The sequence below is a fragment of the Podarcis filfolensis genome, assembly GCF_964270895.1.
Source record: "Podarcis filfolensis genome assembly, chromosome: Z".
Taxonomy (NCBI): domain Eukaryota; kingdom Metazoa; phylum Chordata; class Lepidosauria; order Squamata; family Lacertidae; genus Podarcis; species Podarcis filfolensis.
In genome coordinates this window covers 39,164,158-39,182,638 of record NC_139617.1, presented here as the reverse complement: position 1 = coordinate 39,182,638, position 18,481 = coordinate 39,164,158, and the positions used below count along the sequence as shown (strand labels likewise).

Here is an 18,481-nt window from a genome sequence, read left to right as displayed (position 1 = left end):
AAATTTAACACACCTAATGCTGAATTTAGTGCAGATAAATTTCAATGGGTCTACTCTGAGTAGGGCTAATGTTGGAACACAACCCTGTATCATTCCTCCATTGCTAAATTTGCTTTCATTGAACACGCCAAATATCATTTAGGCAATCAGTTTTAAAACATCGGAAGATGCCTTCTACTGAGGCAGTCAGTTGGTCCATCTAGCTCAGCATTGCCTACACGAACTGGCAGCAGCTCTCCAGGGTTTCAGACATGGAGACCCTCTCAGCCCTACTAGGGGATGCCAGGGATTGAACTAGGCGCCTTCTGTGTAGAAATCAGATGCTCTACCAGAGGGCCTGCCCACCCCTGAGGCAAGGTGAGGTGACCACCTCAGGTGGCATGATCCACGGGGGCAGCAGATCTGGCCTCTGAGGAATGTGTCACCTGCTGCTGCTGTCATGTGCTCCTTGGACCTGCTGCTTCTACAGCGCCCTCTCTGACAATGGGAGGCACTCCTGACATCCTACTACCCTTAGGTAGGAAGTGGCTGCCCTCTAGGCTGCCTTGGGCTGATTTAGAGCAGGCCCATTTGAATCGCACTTCAACCATCAGGTAAGGTAAAAAGGTAAAGGATCCCTGGATGGTTAAGTCCAGTCAAAGGTGACTCTTGGGTTGCGGCGCTCATCTCGCTTTCAGGCCGAGGAAGCCGGCGTTTGTCCACAGACAGCTTTCCTGGTCATGTGGCCAGCGTGACTAAACCGCTTCTGGCGCAACGGAACATCATCAGGTAAGGTTGATTTGATTCCCCCTTGATAAAGATGAATGTATTGCCAAAAATGTTATTTTTGTTTCAGTCATTGCAAATTATGGACAAGATGGACTGTTTCAAGAAGTGGCAGAAAGATATTTCTAGATTTGTCTGGCAGGGCAAGAAGCCCAGAATAAAATTTAAAATACTAACTGACGCAAAGGAAAGAGGTGGATTTGCCTTGCCGGACCTTAAACTTTACTATGAATCAGCAGCATTCTGCTGGTTGAAAGATTGGCTGCTTCTTGAGAACACAGACATTTTGGACTTAGAAGGTTTTAATAACGTTTTTGGGTGGCATGCATATTTGTGGTACGACAAGGTTAAAGCACATAAAGCATTTAAAAACCATATTGTCAGGAAAGCATTGTTCAATGTCTGGATAAGATACAAAGATTTACTGGAAAATAAAACCCCAAGGTGGTTGTCACCAATGGAAGCAAAGGCTCAAAAAAAGCTCAATATGGAGGCCAATTGGCCGAAATATTGGGAAATATTGGAACAAGATGGAGACAAACTGAAATTGCAGAGTTTTGAGAAATTAAAAGATAAAGTGCGAGACTGGCTACATTATTATCAAATAAGAGAGGCCTACAATTTGGATAAAAAATTGGCTTCCAGGTGGAAAAATCAAAATTGGAAACAGAACTGTTAGATCCAAAAACTAAGATGCTTTCAAGAATGTATAACTTGCTGTTAAAATGGAATACGCAGGATGAAACGGTTAAATCTGCTATGATTAAATGGGCACAAGATGTTGGTCATAACATTATGTTTGCTGACTGGGAACAGTTGTGGACCACCGGTATGAAATTTACGGCATGTAATGCCTTAAGAGAGAATATTATGAAAATGATATACAGGTGGTACATGACCCCAGTCAAGCTTGCAAAAATATATCATCTGCCCGATAATAAATGTTGGAAATGTAAAGAAAATGAAGGTACATTCTTTCACCTTTGGTGGACGTGCCCAAAGATTAAGGCTTTCTGGGAGATGATCTATAATGAAATGAAAAGGGTATTTAAATATACCTTCTTGAAGAAACCAGAGGCCTTTCTCCTGGGCATAGTCGGCCAATTGGTGCCAAAGAAGGACAGAACTTTCTTTATGTACGCAACAACAGCAGCAAGAATACTGATTGCAAAGTATTGGAAGACACAAGATTTACCCACTCTGGAAGAGTGGCAGATGAAGGTGATGGACTATATGGAATTGGCGGAAATGACTGGCAGAATTTGAGACCAGGGAGAAGAGTTGGTGGAAGAAGATTGGAAGAAATTTAAAGACTATCTGCAGAAACACTGTAAAATTAATGAATGTTAAAATGATGTTGGATTGAAAATAAGTGGCATTAGCAACAAAGTTAACAAGTGTATGCAAAACTGAACTGATAATGGATGAAAATATAGAGTTAAGATATATGAAAGAGGGTAAAGATTTGCTGATTTGATTATTTAAATGGGAATACAAAAAGGGGAGGTGTGAGGAGGTCAAGGAAACAAGTTAATGAGTTAGGGTTACAAAAATGGATTTGTTTTTACTCTTCTTTTTCTTATTTTATGTATTTTTCTATGTTTTTTTATTGTATTTCTTTCTTTTTATATGATTTTTTAAATTTATGTTTTTGTAAAACTTCAATAAATATCTTTTTTTTTAAAAAAAGATTTGATTCCCCCTTGTTCCTGATGTTCACTCAACCCTCCTTCTCTGACCAGAGCGGCACAATTTTGTAGTTTGCCTCAGATGCCAAAATGTCAGCCCTGCTCTACCAATGAGCCTCAGCCTTTTCCCCACTTTCTTCAGTGGTTCAGCTTGCTCCTCTCCAGAATGCTTCTACCCTAAGAACCATAGGAACAGCCAGAAGAAGAGCTCAGTGTCATTCAGAACCTTGGATATTCCTCCAGGAGCGAACAACTCAAAGACACTTAGGTTGCTGTTTCACATCTGCCCATGGAACAGCAGCAAAATGGAGCCTATTTGAGGCAGAGCATTGCCTTAACAAGCCATTTACTTAGCTTCATCGGATGGTCCCAAGTTCCAGTATTATAAGAGAGTGGGGGAAAACCTCTCCGTATCCAGTTTCTCCACGCCATTCGCGCGCACGCACACAAATATCATTGGGAAGTACACTGGAATGCGCCCCCTCCCCGTATTCCCTTCTAGTAGTTTCTTAAACACATGCACACAGCTCCTTCCATAGGAGCCAACTCCTAGGGGCAGACGTCCCTTCAGGACCCCCAATAAAATATTTGAGGGGTCGCCCTCCCCAAGTTGATTAGCATTGCCATTCAAATGGTGTGCATGCACCACGTCTTGTGACTGAGTATGCGGGTCAGGGCTTACCTGCTGCCCCCATCATTTTATTTAAGTTGGCACCCCTGCCTCCTTCTATTAGCTTATACCAGGTCTTGCTATCACCTTGACCAGTCTTGATATCTCCTGACTTTCTCCCGCATAACTTGCCAGGTGAAAGAAAACACGCCCTATCCAAATGCCCTTGCACAGCCTCGACCTCCTCACTCTGCTCTCAAATGCCAGGTGCAGGATGTGTGAGAGTGCGTGTGTGTGTGTGTGTGTGTGTGTGTGTGTGTGTGTGTGTGAGTGAGTGAGACTGGGGACGGCGCGTTCCTCAGCTCGCTTTTGATGGTGTCTTTCCTTCCACCCGCCACCCCTTTCGAATGTTTAATGCTGTGTGTGTTATCCCAGACGCAATTCCTCCCCCACTCCCCGTTCTGAAACGTGAAAATGTATCCCTTCTTTCGCGCGGGATCCATTAGAGGGCTTTAATATCCGTCTTTTTACAGCTGGAAGTTAAAAGCGCCTAAACCAGATTCGTGAACTCTGACATGCTCGCCGCCAGGTCCAACTGGGAAGAGGGAGGGAGAGGGGTGGGTGAGTCGTTGTGGAAAGGGTGCGAGAGAAAGGGGGGCCGCGACGGCTGGCTCCTCCAGAAGGGTGGAGGCATTACAACGTAAAATATATAAATATAAATATGTATATGTATATTAAAAGATGCAGCTGGGTTGGAGAGTTGCGAAGAAGGAATGCGCGCCCAGCGGCCCAGGGCGCACCGCCGCTCTCCAAAGGCCCATGAACCTCTCCAAAAGCGTAGGACGCATCTAGAAATGCCCCCTTTCTTCTTCTTCTCCTCCTCCTCCTTCTTCTTCTTCGTCCCCCCTTTCCAAGAGCAGAGCACATTTTCTTCCCCTCGGGAATTTCTCTATCGCCAAAGAGCAGGAGATCTTCCTACCTGGCACTTTTAGAGGAAATCTTAACTACTACCTCCCTCCCCTTCAGCTAACAAGCCGGCTTTGGAGAACCCTGCTTAAATCCAACCCATTTCCTTCGCTGGGGTTTCTTTATCCCAACCCCCAACCCCCGCCCACCTTTGCTTCGTCCGACTTTGGTTGCCAGAGCAGTTTGCCAAAAGAGTCACCTTTCGGCACTACTTAAGGGCGACTCCCTGGCTTAAGTTGGGCTGCCTTTACATATTTCCTGGGCCTCGCTGGCTGGATTCTGCCCCCCCTTTCTTTTTACTTACTGCTTCGGTTTGTCAAAACCAACGAGGATTTCCTCTTTTCATACCTCGAGATCCCTGTCATTAGCACTCGGAATTAACTCCTTTTCTTATATCCGGTTGCAGCGGAATAAAGTAACATTGATCCTGAGCCTTTTCACGGAGAGGCCTGCAAGAAACGCTGGTTTAGCACCACAGTGTCCCACTTTGCCCTAGTGAGGACGCAATCCAGGAAAGGGAACGTGGCGGGGAATGCGTTTTGCCCATTTCCTACTTCTGAGGGAGAATTATCCTTCCTTGCTTCGGTTTGGTTTGCTCCAATTTTATTTGCACAGAATCAAGGTTGCTTTCTGCAGAGCGCCCCTTTACATTCAGAGAAAAGGGCTGATCTACAGACACACTCCTGCGGGCGCTCCTGAAGCGGAACTCACACCCCAGGCCGTGTGCGCTCTGCTGCGGGGCAAAACCCACTCCGACCCACCTCCATTTTTCCAACCAAGCTCCCCAGGGGAGCACGTCGGAATTCGGTTTCAATTCGAGTTCTCCCACACTAGTTGTGAACAAATCAGATCGCCTTCAATCTTAACCCGAAAGTAGATGGGCCTGGGAGCCCAGCCAGGGGTTTACTTTATTCTAATCGGCCCCGATCTCCAATGCCCTAGTTGCGGAAAGGAGCTGTTTTGTGAGGACGAAGCGAATCCAGCCCGTTACAGTGGTACCTCGGGTTACATACGCTTCAGGTTACATACGCTTCAGGTTAGAGACTCTGCTAACCCAGAAATAGTGCTTCAGGTTAAGAACTTTGCTTCAGGATAAGAACAGAAATCGGGCTCCGGCGGCGCGGCGGCAGCAGGGGCCCCCATTAGCTAAAGTGGTGCTTCAGGTTAAGAACAGTTTCAGGTTAAGAACGGACCTCCGGAACGAATTAAGTTCTTAACCTGAGGTACCGCTGTACTTTATTCCACGTAAGGATCACATCTGGAACAGTTACAGGGCTGCAAAAGCGATCCAAGCACGCGTTAAACGGGGTCGTCGCCGTCGTTGCTGCTGTAATATAGCAAATGTTAGAGAAGACCCTTTGAAATAGATGAACATGACTAACTTGGGTGTATTAATTTCAATGGGTCTACTCGAAGTAAAATTAGTTGGATACAACCACTACCATCAACAAATTTATACAGTGTATAGCTCAGTGCCAAAATAAGATTCTAAGCATAAAAACACTCACCACCAGGATGATGGTGGTGGTGGTGGTGATATCTCGCTCTATTTTAAGATAGTCTTTCGCAACGTTTAGTTTTGCCTCCAGGGGACTCGCGAACCGAGTGCTTTTTGGGGTGGACGGTGGTCCTAATTTCCCGCTTCTAGTATCGAACGAAGTAAGCTGTTCTTGCCAGACTCGTTGCCAGGAATGTTGCGAGGAGTGCGGGGTGCGGGGAGAGGCTGGTCTATGGGATAGCAACAGGGAACCATTGCAGAACATCATAAATATGTGCAGGCAGCCTGGTATCCTTGCTAATCTGATTGGTTCCTGGAGAGCATTAGCCGTTTGCTTTGATGGTTTTCCGATAAGTAAGAGGACTGGATTTATATTTTCCTTTTATGTAAGATGAACATTCGCCAATGAGAACGCCCATCCGGGGGCTACACTCTTGCCTACGGGATCTCTTTGCCGTTCGGAATCAATGGAAGCCGGGGATTTCGCCCCGGATTCTACAGTAACAGGGAAGTTGTGGCTCATCGGATGTTGCTGGACTCCAACCCCACATCCTTCCCGGCTATTAGCCACGGTGGCCGGGGCTCTGGTGGGCGTTCAAGCATTGCGGTGGAGGCGGGGTGTCACCGCATCTCAGCCCTAGGTCTGAAGTTGCAACCTTGGCTAGGAGGTCAATCCCACTAAACCAACCCCAGGCAACGGGGAATGGGCCCTGCCTCAGGGTAGAGCTTTGCTCCCAGAAGGTCCCAAGTTCAAACCCCGGCATCTCCAGGAAGGACCGGAAGAAGCACCTGGTCTGAAACCCTGCCGCTTCCGGTCAGTGTAGACAATACTGAGCTGGATGGAGCAACGGTCTATGCAACACAATTCTGCTTACTTTCAAGTATGCATTCACAGGGGATCAGGGGGTTGCATATTTTTTAACGGGCCCTAAGACTTCTGGATGCTTTTCCTGGAAACATGTGCCAGCGACACCCTTTTCTCCGTTGGAAAAGTCTAATTGCCCGTGAGTTCCGATCAATGGACTTTTGGTACTTCCACGATGTCTGTTGGGAGAAGGGGGATAGTGAGGGAACCTTCCCTTAATTAGCCTTTCCTGGCTCTCCTCCTCCTCCTCCCCCTCCCCCTTCTTTTGCCTTTTTCAAAAATGTGGTTTCCTGGCGTTCAAAGGGCCCATTCTGGGGCTTTTTAATTCCCCGCCGGCCTTCGGCAGCTTTTGCGCAGCGGCGAGCGGGTAATTTATAGCGGAGCCTTCAGAGCCAGCGCGGTCGAGCGGGAAGCTCGCTCCTACACGCCTTGGCCGAGGCATAAATCACAGGAAAGGCACGCACTCCTTCCTCCACCCGCCCCCACTCTGCGGTCACTCAATGAGAACCGGGCGAGGTGGACACCAACCTGCTTCCCGGAGCAGGTGCCTACTCTTTTACGCCCTACGCCAAGTTCCAATTGGCTCTGCGACTTGGAACAGGTTAAAAATATAACATGCTATTTAGGAGTTCCCGGAAAGGAAAAGGGATCTCTCCGCAGCGACTGGGGATCCCGTGGCCTCGATTCCTAGCCTCCTGGCGATGCAGTAGGGTTACTTCTGGTGCTGGCTGGCCATCTATCTATCTATCTCTATCTATCTATCTATACATCTATCTATCATCTATCTATCTATCTATCTATCTATCTATCTATATCTATCTATCTATCATCTATCTATCATCTATCTATCTATCTATCTATCATCTATCTATCATCTATCTATCTATCATCTATCTATCTATCTCTATCTATCATCTATCTATCTATCTATCATCTATCTATCATCTATCTATCTATCTATCTATCTATATCTATCTATCATCTATCTATCATCTATCTATATCTATCTATCTATCTATGATCTATCTATCTATCTTCTATATCTATCTATCTATCATCTATCTATCTATCTATCATCTATCTATCATCTATATCTATCTATCTATATCTATCTATATCTATCTATCTATCTATCTATCTATCTATCTCTATCTATCTATCTATCTATCTATCTATCTATCTATCTATCTATCTATCTCTATCCCATTTCCCCCCTCCAATGAACGCGAAGGCGGCATTTGCGGTTCTCCTCATTTAATCCCCACAACAACCCTGTGAGTTAGGGACTGAGAGGCAGTGGGTCAAGGGTGCGCAGACAATTGCATGGGCAGTGTGGTGCAGTGGGTAGAGTGTTGGACTAGGACCTAAGATACTAGGGTTCACATCCCCATTCGACCATGAAGCTCGCTAGGTGATCTTGGAAACAGCCACTGCCTCTCAGCCTAACCTACCTCACAGGGTTATTGTGATTGATCATCGTAATCATTTTGACCTCCCAGGGTCCAAATCCGGCAGTCTAATCTCTACACCACAACTGGCTTTCCTTTCCTTTCCTTTCCTTTCCGCAGCCGTTTTGGGTTTGTAACTACCTGGAGTCAGTGACCTACCTACTTTTGGGGGGCCCTGAAGCTTGAACTGTTATGGGGGCCTCTTTGCAGCCAGCAACAGGTCTGGGTAACTACTATTATCTTCTTCAATGCGGTTGTTTGCAACAACCTTTACAACATCTGTGCTATTGATTCTCAAACGTTGGGTTTGTTAAAATATATACAAAAAACCCCAAGCAATTTCACTCAAATCCATGCAACTCAAATTAGGTCTACTAGACCCATTTTAAAAAAGCGATTTGGACTGAGGTTGCTTCTGGGGCCCCTGCGAGATAAGGGACCCTGAAGCTGAAGTTTCAGAATATTAGTTTCAGAATAGATCCGCCCCTGCCTGGAGCGGTGATCTCAGTGCAACCTGCAATCGTTGGCGTAGCCGGGATTTTTGTTAGAGGGATTTGTATTTATTTTTATTGATTTAGGGGGGAAGTTGCCTCTCCTACCCCAACCCCCATGCGCACAGTGTCGTTAGATCAGTACCGGGGTTTACAAAAGATCAGGCCAAAGTCTCCTGTGGTGGTCACAGTGGCCAACCCAGCGCCTCCAAGGGAATCCCAGAAGCAGGTCCTGAGCGCAGCGGCGCTCTCCTCGCCTGCGATTCCCAGCCATTGGCCTTCGCTCCGAGAGTGCAGGTGGTACATTGCCTTATCCTCAATGAATCCCCGAATTCCTGCACTTGTTCAGAAGTCAGTCCGGCAGAGTTCGATGGGTGCTATCCTATCCTAGGCATCCTCCTTCCTGGGAAGATGTTTCACTTAACACAGTGGGGTTTGCTCTAGATTAAAATTGGCTTGGGTCTGTGCGGCTGGCTTCGTTTATTTATTTTAGCTGAGAGTCCCCGTTCGAAATTTACCAAAGTCCACCTCCTTCAAACGTGGGTTGACTCCACCAACATCTATGACAATTTACGGCAGAATAAAAGGAAGCAGATGGGAGGTTGTACCCTAGTTTTGGAGAGTCATCTACTTTCAGATGGTATTTCAGATAAAGTATTTTCAGCCCGGTGGGAGAGCTTCTGTTTTGGATGCAGACAGTAGCAAGGGAAGGCAGGGGCACGGCAGGGCGACTGAGAGACACAGTCCCTCCGGGTGCTTGGGTAGGGCGATGTCCCACAAAAAGCTCAGCAGCTCTGGGTGATCGCCGGCGGGAGTTGCTACGCCAGCGCACACAGAAGGTCTCCGGTTGGACCCCGGGCATCTCTAGGTAGGGCTGGGAGACAGACGTCCTGTCTGAATTGCTAGAGAGGCGCTGCCAATGGGATAAAAAGCAGTTTCTTGTTCGTCCACTCTCTGTCTCAAGATGCTTACACAGTTTAGCCAACAAAACCTAAGTAGTTATGAAATCCACTGGTTGAAAACACACACACACACACACACACACACACACACACACACACGTCAGTGGCACTGGTACCAGGATTGCGCAGAGTTTAAGCACGTGTTTACAGCTGCAAGCCCATATAATTTTCCTAGCAAAGAAGGCAGTCACTGAATTTACTCCCAACGCGCAAGGAATCAAACTGCGTGTTTATTCCCACGGATAAGAAGAGGCTACAAAAACGCTTAGATTGGAATCGCGACCTGAACTTGTGTGCGTGTGTGTGCGTGCGTGTAAAAAAAGTCTAGGCGCGCACTATCGGCAGCTTTCCGCGGGAATAAGGTGCATAAGCGACCTGTTGACGGTCAGGACCTAAACGGTCATCTCTGCCTGCGCCCTATTGCACTACGCAGCGGAAAACCGCTTCATTGCGATTAATATAATCTATCAAGTAAACACGATTTAGAAACCTCGAACTCATTATCTCCCTTTGGGGTCAGGATCCAAATGTCCAAAGATGATTTTTGGAAAGTGGGACTTCGGTAATGCAAAAGTTATATAGGAGGAATTGATACCGCGACTGCAGATATGACAATGATTTCCTCAGGCATGTGTGTTTTACATTTATTTCAACATGAAAGTCAAACATGAGTGTGAAAACTTCCCTCGGAAATGCATGGGGTTTAGACGTTTATTTGCCAGTGGTGCCAAGTTGAATAAAATTTTGGGGGAGCCCAGGTGAGCCCCGTCGACATAATCGATCACAAGACGGGGCTCGCACACACTATTTGAATAATAATGCCCATCAACCTTGGGGGGGGGGGAGGTAGCAGTCTCAAATATTTTAATGGGGACGCGGCAAAGGGACTTTGTCCCCTAGGAATTAACTCCTAAGATTGGATCAATGCATAATAATGGGTTGTATCCGACTAACTTAGAGTAGACCCACTGAAATAAAGGAACTTGATTCTATAACCTAGTCGAATAAATAATAATAATAATAATAATAATAATAATAATAATAATAATACAGCCCTGTTCCTGTGACTGTACTATATTTTAACAGTTTTAAATTGTTGTATCCTCCCCAGGGGATCTGTTGGTAAAGGGTAGGTCATAAATTTTATCATAATCATAATCATAATTCAACAATAGTTCTCATTTAATTATATTGATGTTCGTTTTAACTTCTAAAAAAATCCGTAAAAACACACCGATTCATCATTCATGGATTTTAATCCTACCTGGGCATAAACCAGAAGCAGGTTTAATGGACTGAAATTGAATTTATTTTTCAGTGCTGGGAAGTGGGATCCAGATCATTCCCACTCTCTATTCCGCCCCTTCCCAACACATTTCATGTCCATTGTTTCCGCTGAGACTTCCAACACCTGCTGGAATCTCTCCTGATAAAATCAATGGCGCTTTTGTTTGTTGGTTTGTTTTAAACAACAGCTTATGAACGGATTGTCCGACCTCCCCTTGTTAGGGATGCCATTCTGAGAACCTGCACGCGACCGCCGCCCCCCCCCAGCCCAAAATAAATTAGTGATTTCAAATCTGTGGGGTATTTTATTTATTTCAGCCGCGTTGATCAGCCGCCCAGACACTGCGTTATCCAAGCTGCTTACAAAGCATATCTCAGGAAAATGCAGCAATAAATCCAGAATGAAAATAAATAAATCAGTAAACACATTCTCACAAGTAAATGGGGGGGGGCGTTTTCCTGGATTCTACAGGAAGGGGTGGGACACACACACACACACACACACACACACAATCCCATTTTATTTTTTTTATTCGATTTCAGTAAATCCAGCGATGGGGATATCAAGGGGTAGCCCACAGACCTTTCCCTCCCCCCCCCCACAAATAAGAGCCGTTTCCAGACTTCTGATGAGACTGGAGTGTGGGGGGAGAGAGACCTTTAGGGGTCCCGTTTCATAAGGTACAACTGCAATCGCCATTTCCTTCCCCGTTCCTTTGATCCCACCAATGTGCTAAAATTCCATTCGCTCTGTTTAAAACGCGGAGTGGGGGGTGGGGGGGGGGCGAGGCGAATCCCAGTCAGGCAGTTCGGGTGAAATCCAACGGGAGTCCAGCACGGCAAACGTGGCTGTTTTGTGCCGGATGACTCGCTTGAGGATTTTTAATTTATTTAATTTATTTAGGTGGGGGGGTATTTAAAAATAATAAAAACAGGTTTGCGTTTGATCGTGTAACGTCCACATCATATGTGTACACACGTACACACACACACAAGCAAACAAACTCTTGCCTCGCGTACTCCAATAAGCTCTACCGAAGGAATTTGAAAACAGTTTGTCTCCTAAGTGCCACGACGATTAGTAATAATGAGCAATCATAGCTCCTATAAATAATACTGCGTTGTATGTAAATTCCGAGCAGAGTAAGCCCACTGAAATAAATGAACCCTAAGTAGGCCTTCTCTGCTGATTTCAGCGGGTCTACTCTGAGTGGAACCAATACTGGGTGGTAGCCCCAAAATAGCGAAAGGGTGAATGAGATAATAAATTTCGAAACAAAATAAAACCGACCCCCCCATTTTTAAAAAGGCTTCTTTTCTCTTTGTCATTCAGATGGAGAAAAAACCCCAAATATCCCAAAGAAGGCTTTCACCTTAATTCAAACGTCTTCTTCTAGAAATGAGACGAAGGATTAAGGATAGATACAACAGACGGAAGGAAACGCGACCAGCATTGTGGAAACAACTCGGCGAAGATATACTCCGGTACGATATTTTAATTATCGTCCCTAATATGAGATTATTATACATATTGCAGTGATAGCCTGAGCGTTACCGATGCATATATACATAACATCTCTTCTTCCCCTAATGACTTTGAGCAATATATTTTGCGGTAGCTAAATTGTCTCAAATACGCAGGAACTTTCGCTCTTCCTTCGTTCTTGCTTCCTGACCTAGACAAAACTAAGAGGTGTAAAGGCAGGCTTTTAACACCCACACCACCACCACTTAAAGTAATATAATAAATGACGGTGGCAATATTAACGCTATCCCGAGTCCCTGGAAGACCCACACTGCTTCTTCCCTACTTAGATTTGGGTAGGGGGCCGTTAAAACTTTTCTGTTTAATGTGGTTTTTTTGTGGGGTTTTTTTTTGGTATGTTCCTAGTTGTTTTGGCTGTTGTGAAATCTACTGTTTTTTGCTGTTTGCTTAATATTTATTTGTGCTTTACTTGAACACTGCTCTGATTCCCTTAGAGAGCAGGAACGGAATTTAAATGATGTTAAACAAATTAAAGATATTAATAGTTACATTGCAGCATAATTAATATGAATTAAAGAAGGCAATATTTATTACTGCAGTTAATGCTATATCATATATGATATTGTATATATTATACTATCCATACAAATTAAATAAATTAATATTTCTTAGTATCATTATCAATGTGTTCATGAATTATTAGTAATACTATTATTAACATTGTTAATATTATTAGCTTTTATTAGTTAATAGTTAACCATGTTACTGTTGTTGTCGTTTATTTTTAATAACAGCATTTCCCCTCTTGTTTGAGAATTCTAGCAGGCGTCTCAAACCTTTTTCGTTGGTCGCCACAAGATTTAAACATTTGGCGAGATTAGGTCGATCGCTCTGTACATCAGCGTTTCTGTCAATTTGCAAGTATTTAAAGGAAATTAGGAGAGGGAGAAGTCAAAGTGAAAATAAAATAAAACAAACCCAGGATTCTCGAGTCTAGTTGCCAAATTCATAAATAATAAAAAGAATAGCATGAAAGTTACTGAGGGTTTTCTAAGTTGGTGTAAGGTTGAGGATGGGCGCCTCTCTCCAGTTCCTTTTTTCGGTTATTCTAAAGGACAGTTATTCTAACTATGCACTTATTTTGAAGAACAATAACATTAAACAACCTCGATGGATGCCATCGAGGCTAGGCTACCCAAGGTCATTTGACATTCTGCGACTGTATCTATCCTTATACAGGTATCAGATCCCTTTTCGTAAATGCCATTCATCATCATATTATTAATAACCATTATCACGACTGGCAATCAGCCTCTTCTAGAACGATCGGCCGTTGCGCGCTACTTGCGGATTCCTATCTACTCTTCCGCCCTTTGAAGTTTCTACCTCGTGGGGAATTCTTTTTAAAAAATGAAAATAAAAAATTGTCCGCTCGGAGGCTTTGGATCACTCAAAGAAGCGCTGACGTCGCTCTTCCAAATTGGTGTGAAATCGGATTTCAGCCTCTCCCTTCTCTGCTTTTTCTTCTCCCCTCGACAGAGCTGGCGCCCCACCCTGCCCGATCCCAGGCTTTGGCGAGGCGTCTCTGTGGCCGGGCCCGAGGGACCAGGCGCCCCGATGGCGAGGAGGAGGAGGAGAAGAAGAAGCAAGGCCGAGAATCGGTCCCCAAGGGTCGCCCAGAGGACTCTCTCTCCACTCCCTTCCATTACTCTGCACCGCGCGCCAAGCCCTCCGGATCCCCGAAAAGGCCAGGCGACGCTGCCTCTCCCTGACGGGCTGTCACCTTCACCTCCAAGAAAGGGGGAATCTCCGACGACGCGTGTGTCTATGGATTGCTCAGGCGCCCCCTGGAACGGGTGGGACCGGGAGCGCAACCGCATTGAAGTAAAAATTGAGTTGTTTTTTTCCTTTCTCTCGCGCTATCTAGGCGAGGGAAGTCTTGGTGTCAGGGCTACTGGAATATCCTGGTTTGAGGAAGGAAAAGAGCGACTGATCTTTCACCGTGGAACCCCTTCTCCTCACAAAGTACACACACAGTCCGGCACGTTTGGGTCCAGAAATACTTCTCATTTATTGGCTGTTGTTTTAAGACGGGATTACTGGGACATCATTTTACCCCTCTTTCCTCTAACCCCGTGTCACATCCACATGTAAAGCAGTCTTAGAACACTTTAACACTTTAATTGTAGGTCTGTGAGAGCAACACTCTTAACAGGCTATGGTCCTCAGGATTTTTTGGGGGAAGCCATTATGGTTTAAAGTGCGCCAAACATATGATGTGCGTGTGACCCTAGTCTGTTCCCTACATTTCCCATTCGATACGTCCTGCCCCCCTCCCCGCTGATGTCAGCATCTGTGGAACTCTCTGCCTCAATGACATCTGCTGCCCTACAATCCTAACCCCTATTTTGCCTTCTACTGAAGACCAGAGTGGAAAGCGTAGATTTCTGCCCCCACCCCACCCCACCCTGCTGCCCCCAGAGCCCACAAGACATGAAAATGTTGACACCTGTTTATTCCCACCTTTTGGCAGGGGCACACGGAGGGGGGCAGGGGGCGGTCCGCCCTGGGTGCCACTCTGATGGGGGTGACAAGATGACATTCTGCCTCCCCCCAGCTGTAGAACGGCCAAGGGTACGTGTGCAGTGTGTGTATGGGCTGCTGCGCATGCACTGTCCGTACGGGCACCGCACATGCACACTCTGTTCAGTCGCCACACATGCGCAGTTTGAGATCGCACTGGCCTATCTATTCTGAATGTATTCTGAATGTTCTTAAGTGATGCCAATAAAGGTAACTTGACTTACCTTGACATGCACAGTCTGTATGGGCACCGCACAGGTGCTGCCAGGTGGTTAGCCCTGCCCCTCGGCGCCCTGCCTTTTGGTATACTTCTTAATAGGACAGGTAATGGGTAATATTCTACTCTACCAGGGATTGTCTCCAGATAGTGTTGGATCACAGTCTCATTGTCTCTGATATCATGGGTGTAGTAGACAGTAGTGTTGGGGGGGGGGCGACTTGGTTAGGGTGGGGTAGGACTTTTGTTGGGGGGACGGAAATGACGTAATTGGTCAGTTAAGTATTTCTATTGTTTTACAAGGGGGGCAGCTGCCCCTTGCCCACTCCCCCCCCAGCTATGCCCCAGCCTCAGTGCTTTTTTCCCTAAAAAATGTTTAGGGGTACTCTCATTTTCCTACTCATATTGAAATACTGCCCCTCAATGAGGCCAAACTTAGATTCACAAAACGTTTAGGGGTATGCACACCTCTGTGTACCCCCAGAAAAAAAGCACTGCCCTGCCTGATATTGTTATCACTATTATTATCTGGCCCTTCACCCTAAGTTCCCAGGGCAGGTTACAACAATTAGAGCACCATGTTCAAAACAGTTTTAAACAACTTGCAACCACAGAAATGAGGCGGGTCCTTAAAATATGCAACTCTTTTGTCAAAAGGCAGGATAAAAGGGTGCACCTTTAGCTGTGCTGGCAAAGGCTGGTGGAAGTTATATTACTCCAGCTACAGCAAGCTCCCTGTTGCAGAGGGTTGCCAACCTTTCTTTCCCTCACAAAGCAACAATTCCTATAGTTCCCTGTGAAGAAGGACTGACAGTTAAACCACTCTGAGAAGAATCATAGCTCTATGAGGGGAATAAAAGGTAAAGGTAAAAGGACCCCTGACCATTAGGTCCAGTCGTGGCCGACTCTGGGGTTGCGGCGCTCATCTCGCTTTATTGGCTGAGGGAGCCGGCGTACAGCTTCTGGGTCATGTGGCCAGCATGACTAAGCCGCTTCTGGCAAACCAGAGCAGCGCACGGAAACGCCGTTTACCTTCCCGCCGGAGCGGTACCTATTTATCTACTTGCACTTTGACGTGCTTTTGAACTGCTAGGTTGGCATGAGCAGGGACCGAGCAACGGGAGCTCACCCCGTCGCGGGGATTCAAACCGCCGACCTTCTGATCGGCAAGCCCTAGGCTCTGTGGTTTAACCCACAGCGAATAGGGCCCTACTAACAACTCTCAGCACCCTGAACATTTTGCAGCTCCCAGGATGCATTGGGGGAAGTCATGACTGTTGAAACTGACATGATACTGCTTTTAATGTGCAGTGAAGATGGGGATTCAGTCTTGCAGCAGGGAATGTTTCTCTGCTTGGTTCACATTCACACCATACATTCATGTGTGTAGCCTGGGGGGGGCGTGGCAGGGAGAGGCAGCTGCTTCCCCTAAATCATTAAAAAATAATAAAGATACATAGCTAAGAGGTTTCCCCCCAAAAAGGCCTTGCCCCCCTAACAAAAATCCTGGCTACGCCCATGCATACATTTAAAGGGCTCATTCGCCACTTTAACTGTCACAAAGTACCCTGGGAATTGTAGTTCGTTCATGGTGAAGGAAATTATAGCTTTGTGAGGTCAGCACCCTGGGGTGCTGGGAAGCCACGACTCACAGAGTGGTGCAAGAGTCCTTGAAATGTATTGCACAGGTACATAGCAAGTTTTCTCTCCCCTCTAACAGCTGCTTGGCATTTTGTGTCAGTTGAGCACATGCAGTTCCAATGGGGTTATTTAAATCTCTCCCTCTTTAGGAGCCTGCAAAATCTTTGTTCTGTAAAACTTGGACTTCCTCCAAACCTCCTGTTATTCCAGGGGCCTGGCACCGTTTGCCAGGGGAGGTGCATGTGCATGCACCCCAAGTGGGGGCAGAGTGTGCTCGTCCAGCCCTTGCCCCAGGTGTCACCGGTGGGTGCTTGAGCACTGGGTGGGGCACACAGGGCGCATGATGGGGATCTCTGCGGTGTGCGCGCGTGCCTGGTTGACACCCCCTCCGATTGTGTGCCTGGGGCAATGGCCCCCCAGCCCCCCAATGCTACACCACTGTGTTATTTCCCTCTTTTGCATGAGTGGAGCTTTTTGGTTATGTAAGGACTAGCACACAGAGAATCAAGATCATATCAGTGTATATATAATATGTGAGCCTTACCTGCAACAAAATGTTGCAGCATGATTCCAGCTGCTTCATTCCACTATCACCACCCTAGTTTTCACACAGTACTCAGTTAGCATTTAGTTGTAAAGGAAGATGTCCTCATACAGGTTGTTTTGACATTTGGGCTTCCCTTATAATTTTCTTTGCTTGTGGACGACTTTAAATCTACCATTACCCCTTTCCCCCACCACTGATTCTCTCTCTCTCTCTTTCTCTCCCATCAAGGTTCATCACTGGCACATCTGAAGCATGACCAATCTTGTCACCCTCAGCCGGACCCTAATTTATGAACTGGGCTGGTGGGGATGAGCTTGTGTCTTTAAGAAGTCAGCATTTCAGAAAGTTCCCCGCTTAAGAGACATCTCACCTCCTTGGGACTGAAAGGTTATCAGGAACGATAAATGGTTTCACCTTCGGCCTTTTTTTGACATTTGATGGATGAGATCAGCTTGATGGAAGCCTCTTTGCTCTAATTAGCTACACTCCACTCTAAATTGTTTTAACACCTTCCCTTTGCTCTGGATGAAGTTATGTTGGCATGCCCTAACCTGAAAATTCAGACTTGCCCCATCACCTGTAGCATCAGCTGACATATGATTTTCTTTTGCTCTCTGATTGATGGATAGTCCTCATGATACCAAGGCTTTGGGATAATGCTATGTTCATTATAAACCGTCCCCATGACATTGGACACATTGGAACCATGCATTTAAAGCACCAAGATACCACTGTAAACAGACATGGCTTCTCCCAAAGAATTATGGGAGCTGTAGTTTGCTAAGGATGCTGAGAGTTGCTAGGAGACCCCGCTATTCTCAGGGAATTCTGGGAATTACTTTCCATCCAGGCCTCACATAAGCATGGAGCTGAATTATGTGAATTCCTGAGATAGTAAAAAGAAAAACAAAGGATTGTAGAGGTGCAGTTCACATTTTTATTTTTATTTTTGGAATGCTCCCCATGTCTTCATTGTTTTTATTAAAAATTGTTTTCATTGTTGATCTTTGTTACTGTTAAATCCCTTTGAGCTGTTTCACAATATGTGGTTTATAAACTGAGTCAACAAATTAATAATCAATCAATCAATCAATCAATCAATTGAAAAATCAGTTTTTCAGCAAGTATAGAGTCACAGAACATAGAGTTTTAGAGTCAGAAGGGGTCCCAAGGGTTATCTAGTCCAACCCCATGGAAAGCAGGAATTCTCAGCTAAAGCACCTGTGACAAGATGGCCATCCAGCCTCTGCTTAAAAACCTCTAAGGAAGGAGTGTCCACCACATTCGGAGGGAGTCTGTTCCACTGCCAAACAGCTCTTACAGTCAGAATGTTCTTCCTGATATTTAGTCAGAATCTCCTCTCTTGTAACTTGAAGCTATTGTTTTGGGTGCTGCAGAGCAGGAGAAAACAAGCACGCTCCGTCTTC

The 18,481-nt window shown here is 45.8% G+C and overlaps 1 protein-coding gene across 5 annotated transcripts in view; it reads left to right on the top strand.

Moving 5' to 3' along the window:
- Positions 1 to 18,056, top strand: part of LOC310754786 (uncharacterized protein) — a 40,001-nt gene extending 21,945 nt beyond the window's left edge. For 4 of the 5 annotated variants that reach the window (XR_014544009.1, XR_014544010.1, XR_014544011.1 and 1 more), the window contains exons 2-4: positions 11,914 to 12,065; positions 13,606 to 13,950; positions 17,283 to 18,056. Coding sequence is in view for 1 of the 5 variants with exons in the window: in XM_083597096.1 (XP_083453222.1) it covers positions 11,978 to 12,065; positions 13,606 to 13,950; positions 17,283 to 17,310 (461 nt within the window). In the remaining 4 variants the exon portion in view is untranslated. The remainder of the gene's footprint in view (positions 1 to 11,913; positions 12,066 to 13,605; positions 13,951 to 17,282) is intronic. The other variant, XM_083597096.1, reaches the window with a different exon arrangement.
- The last annotated feature ends 425 nt before the right edge of the window (positions 18,057 to 18,481 follow it).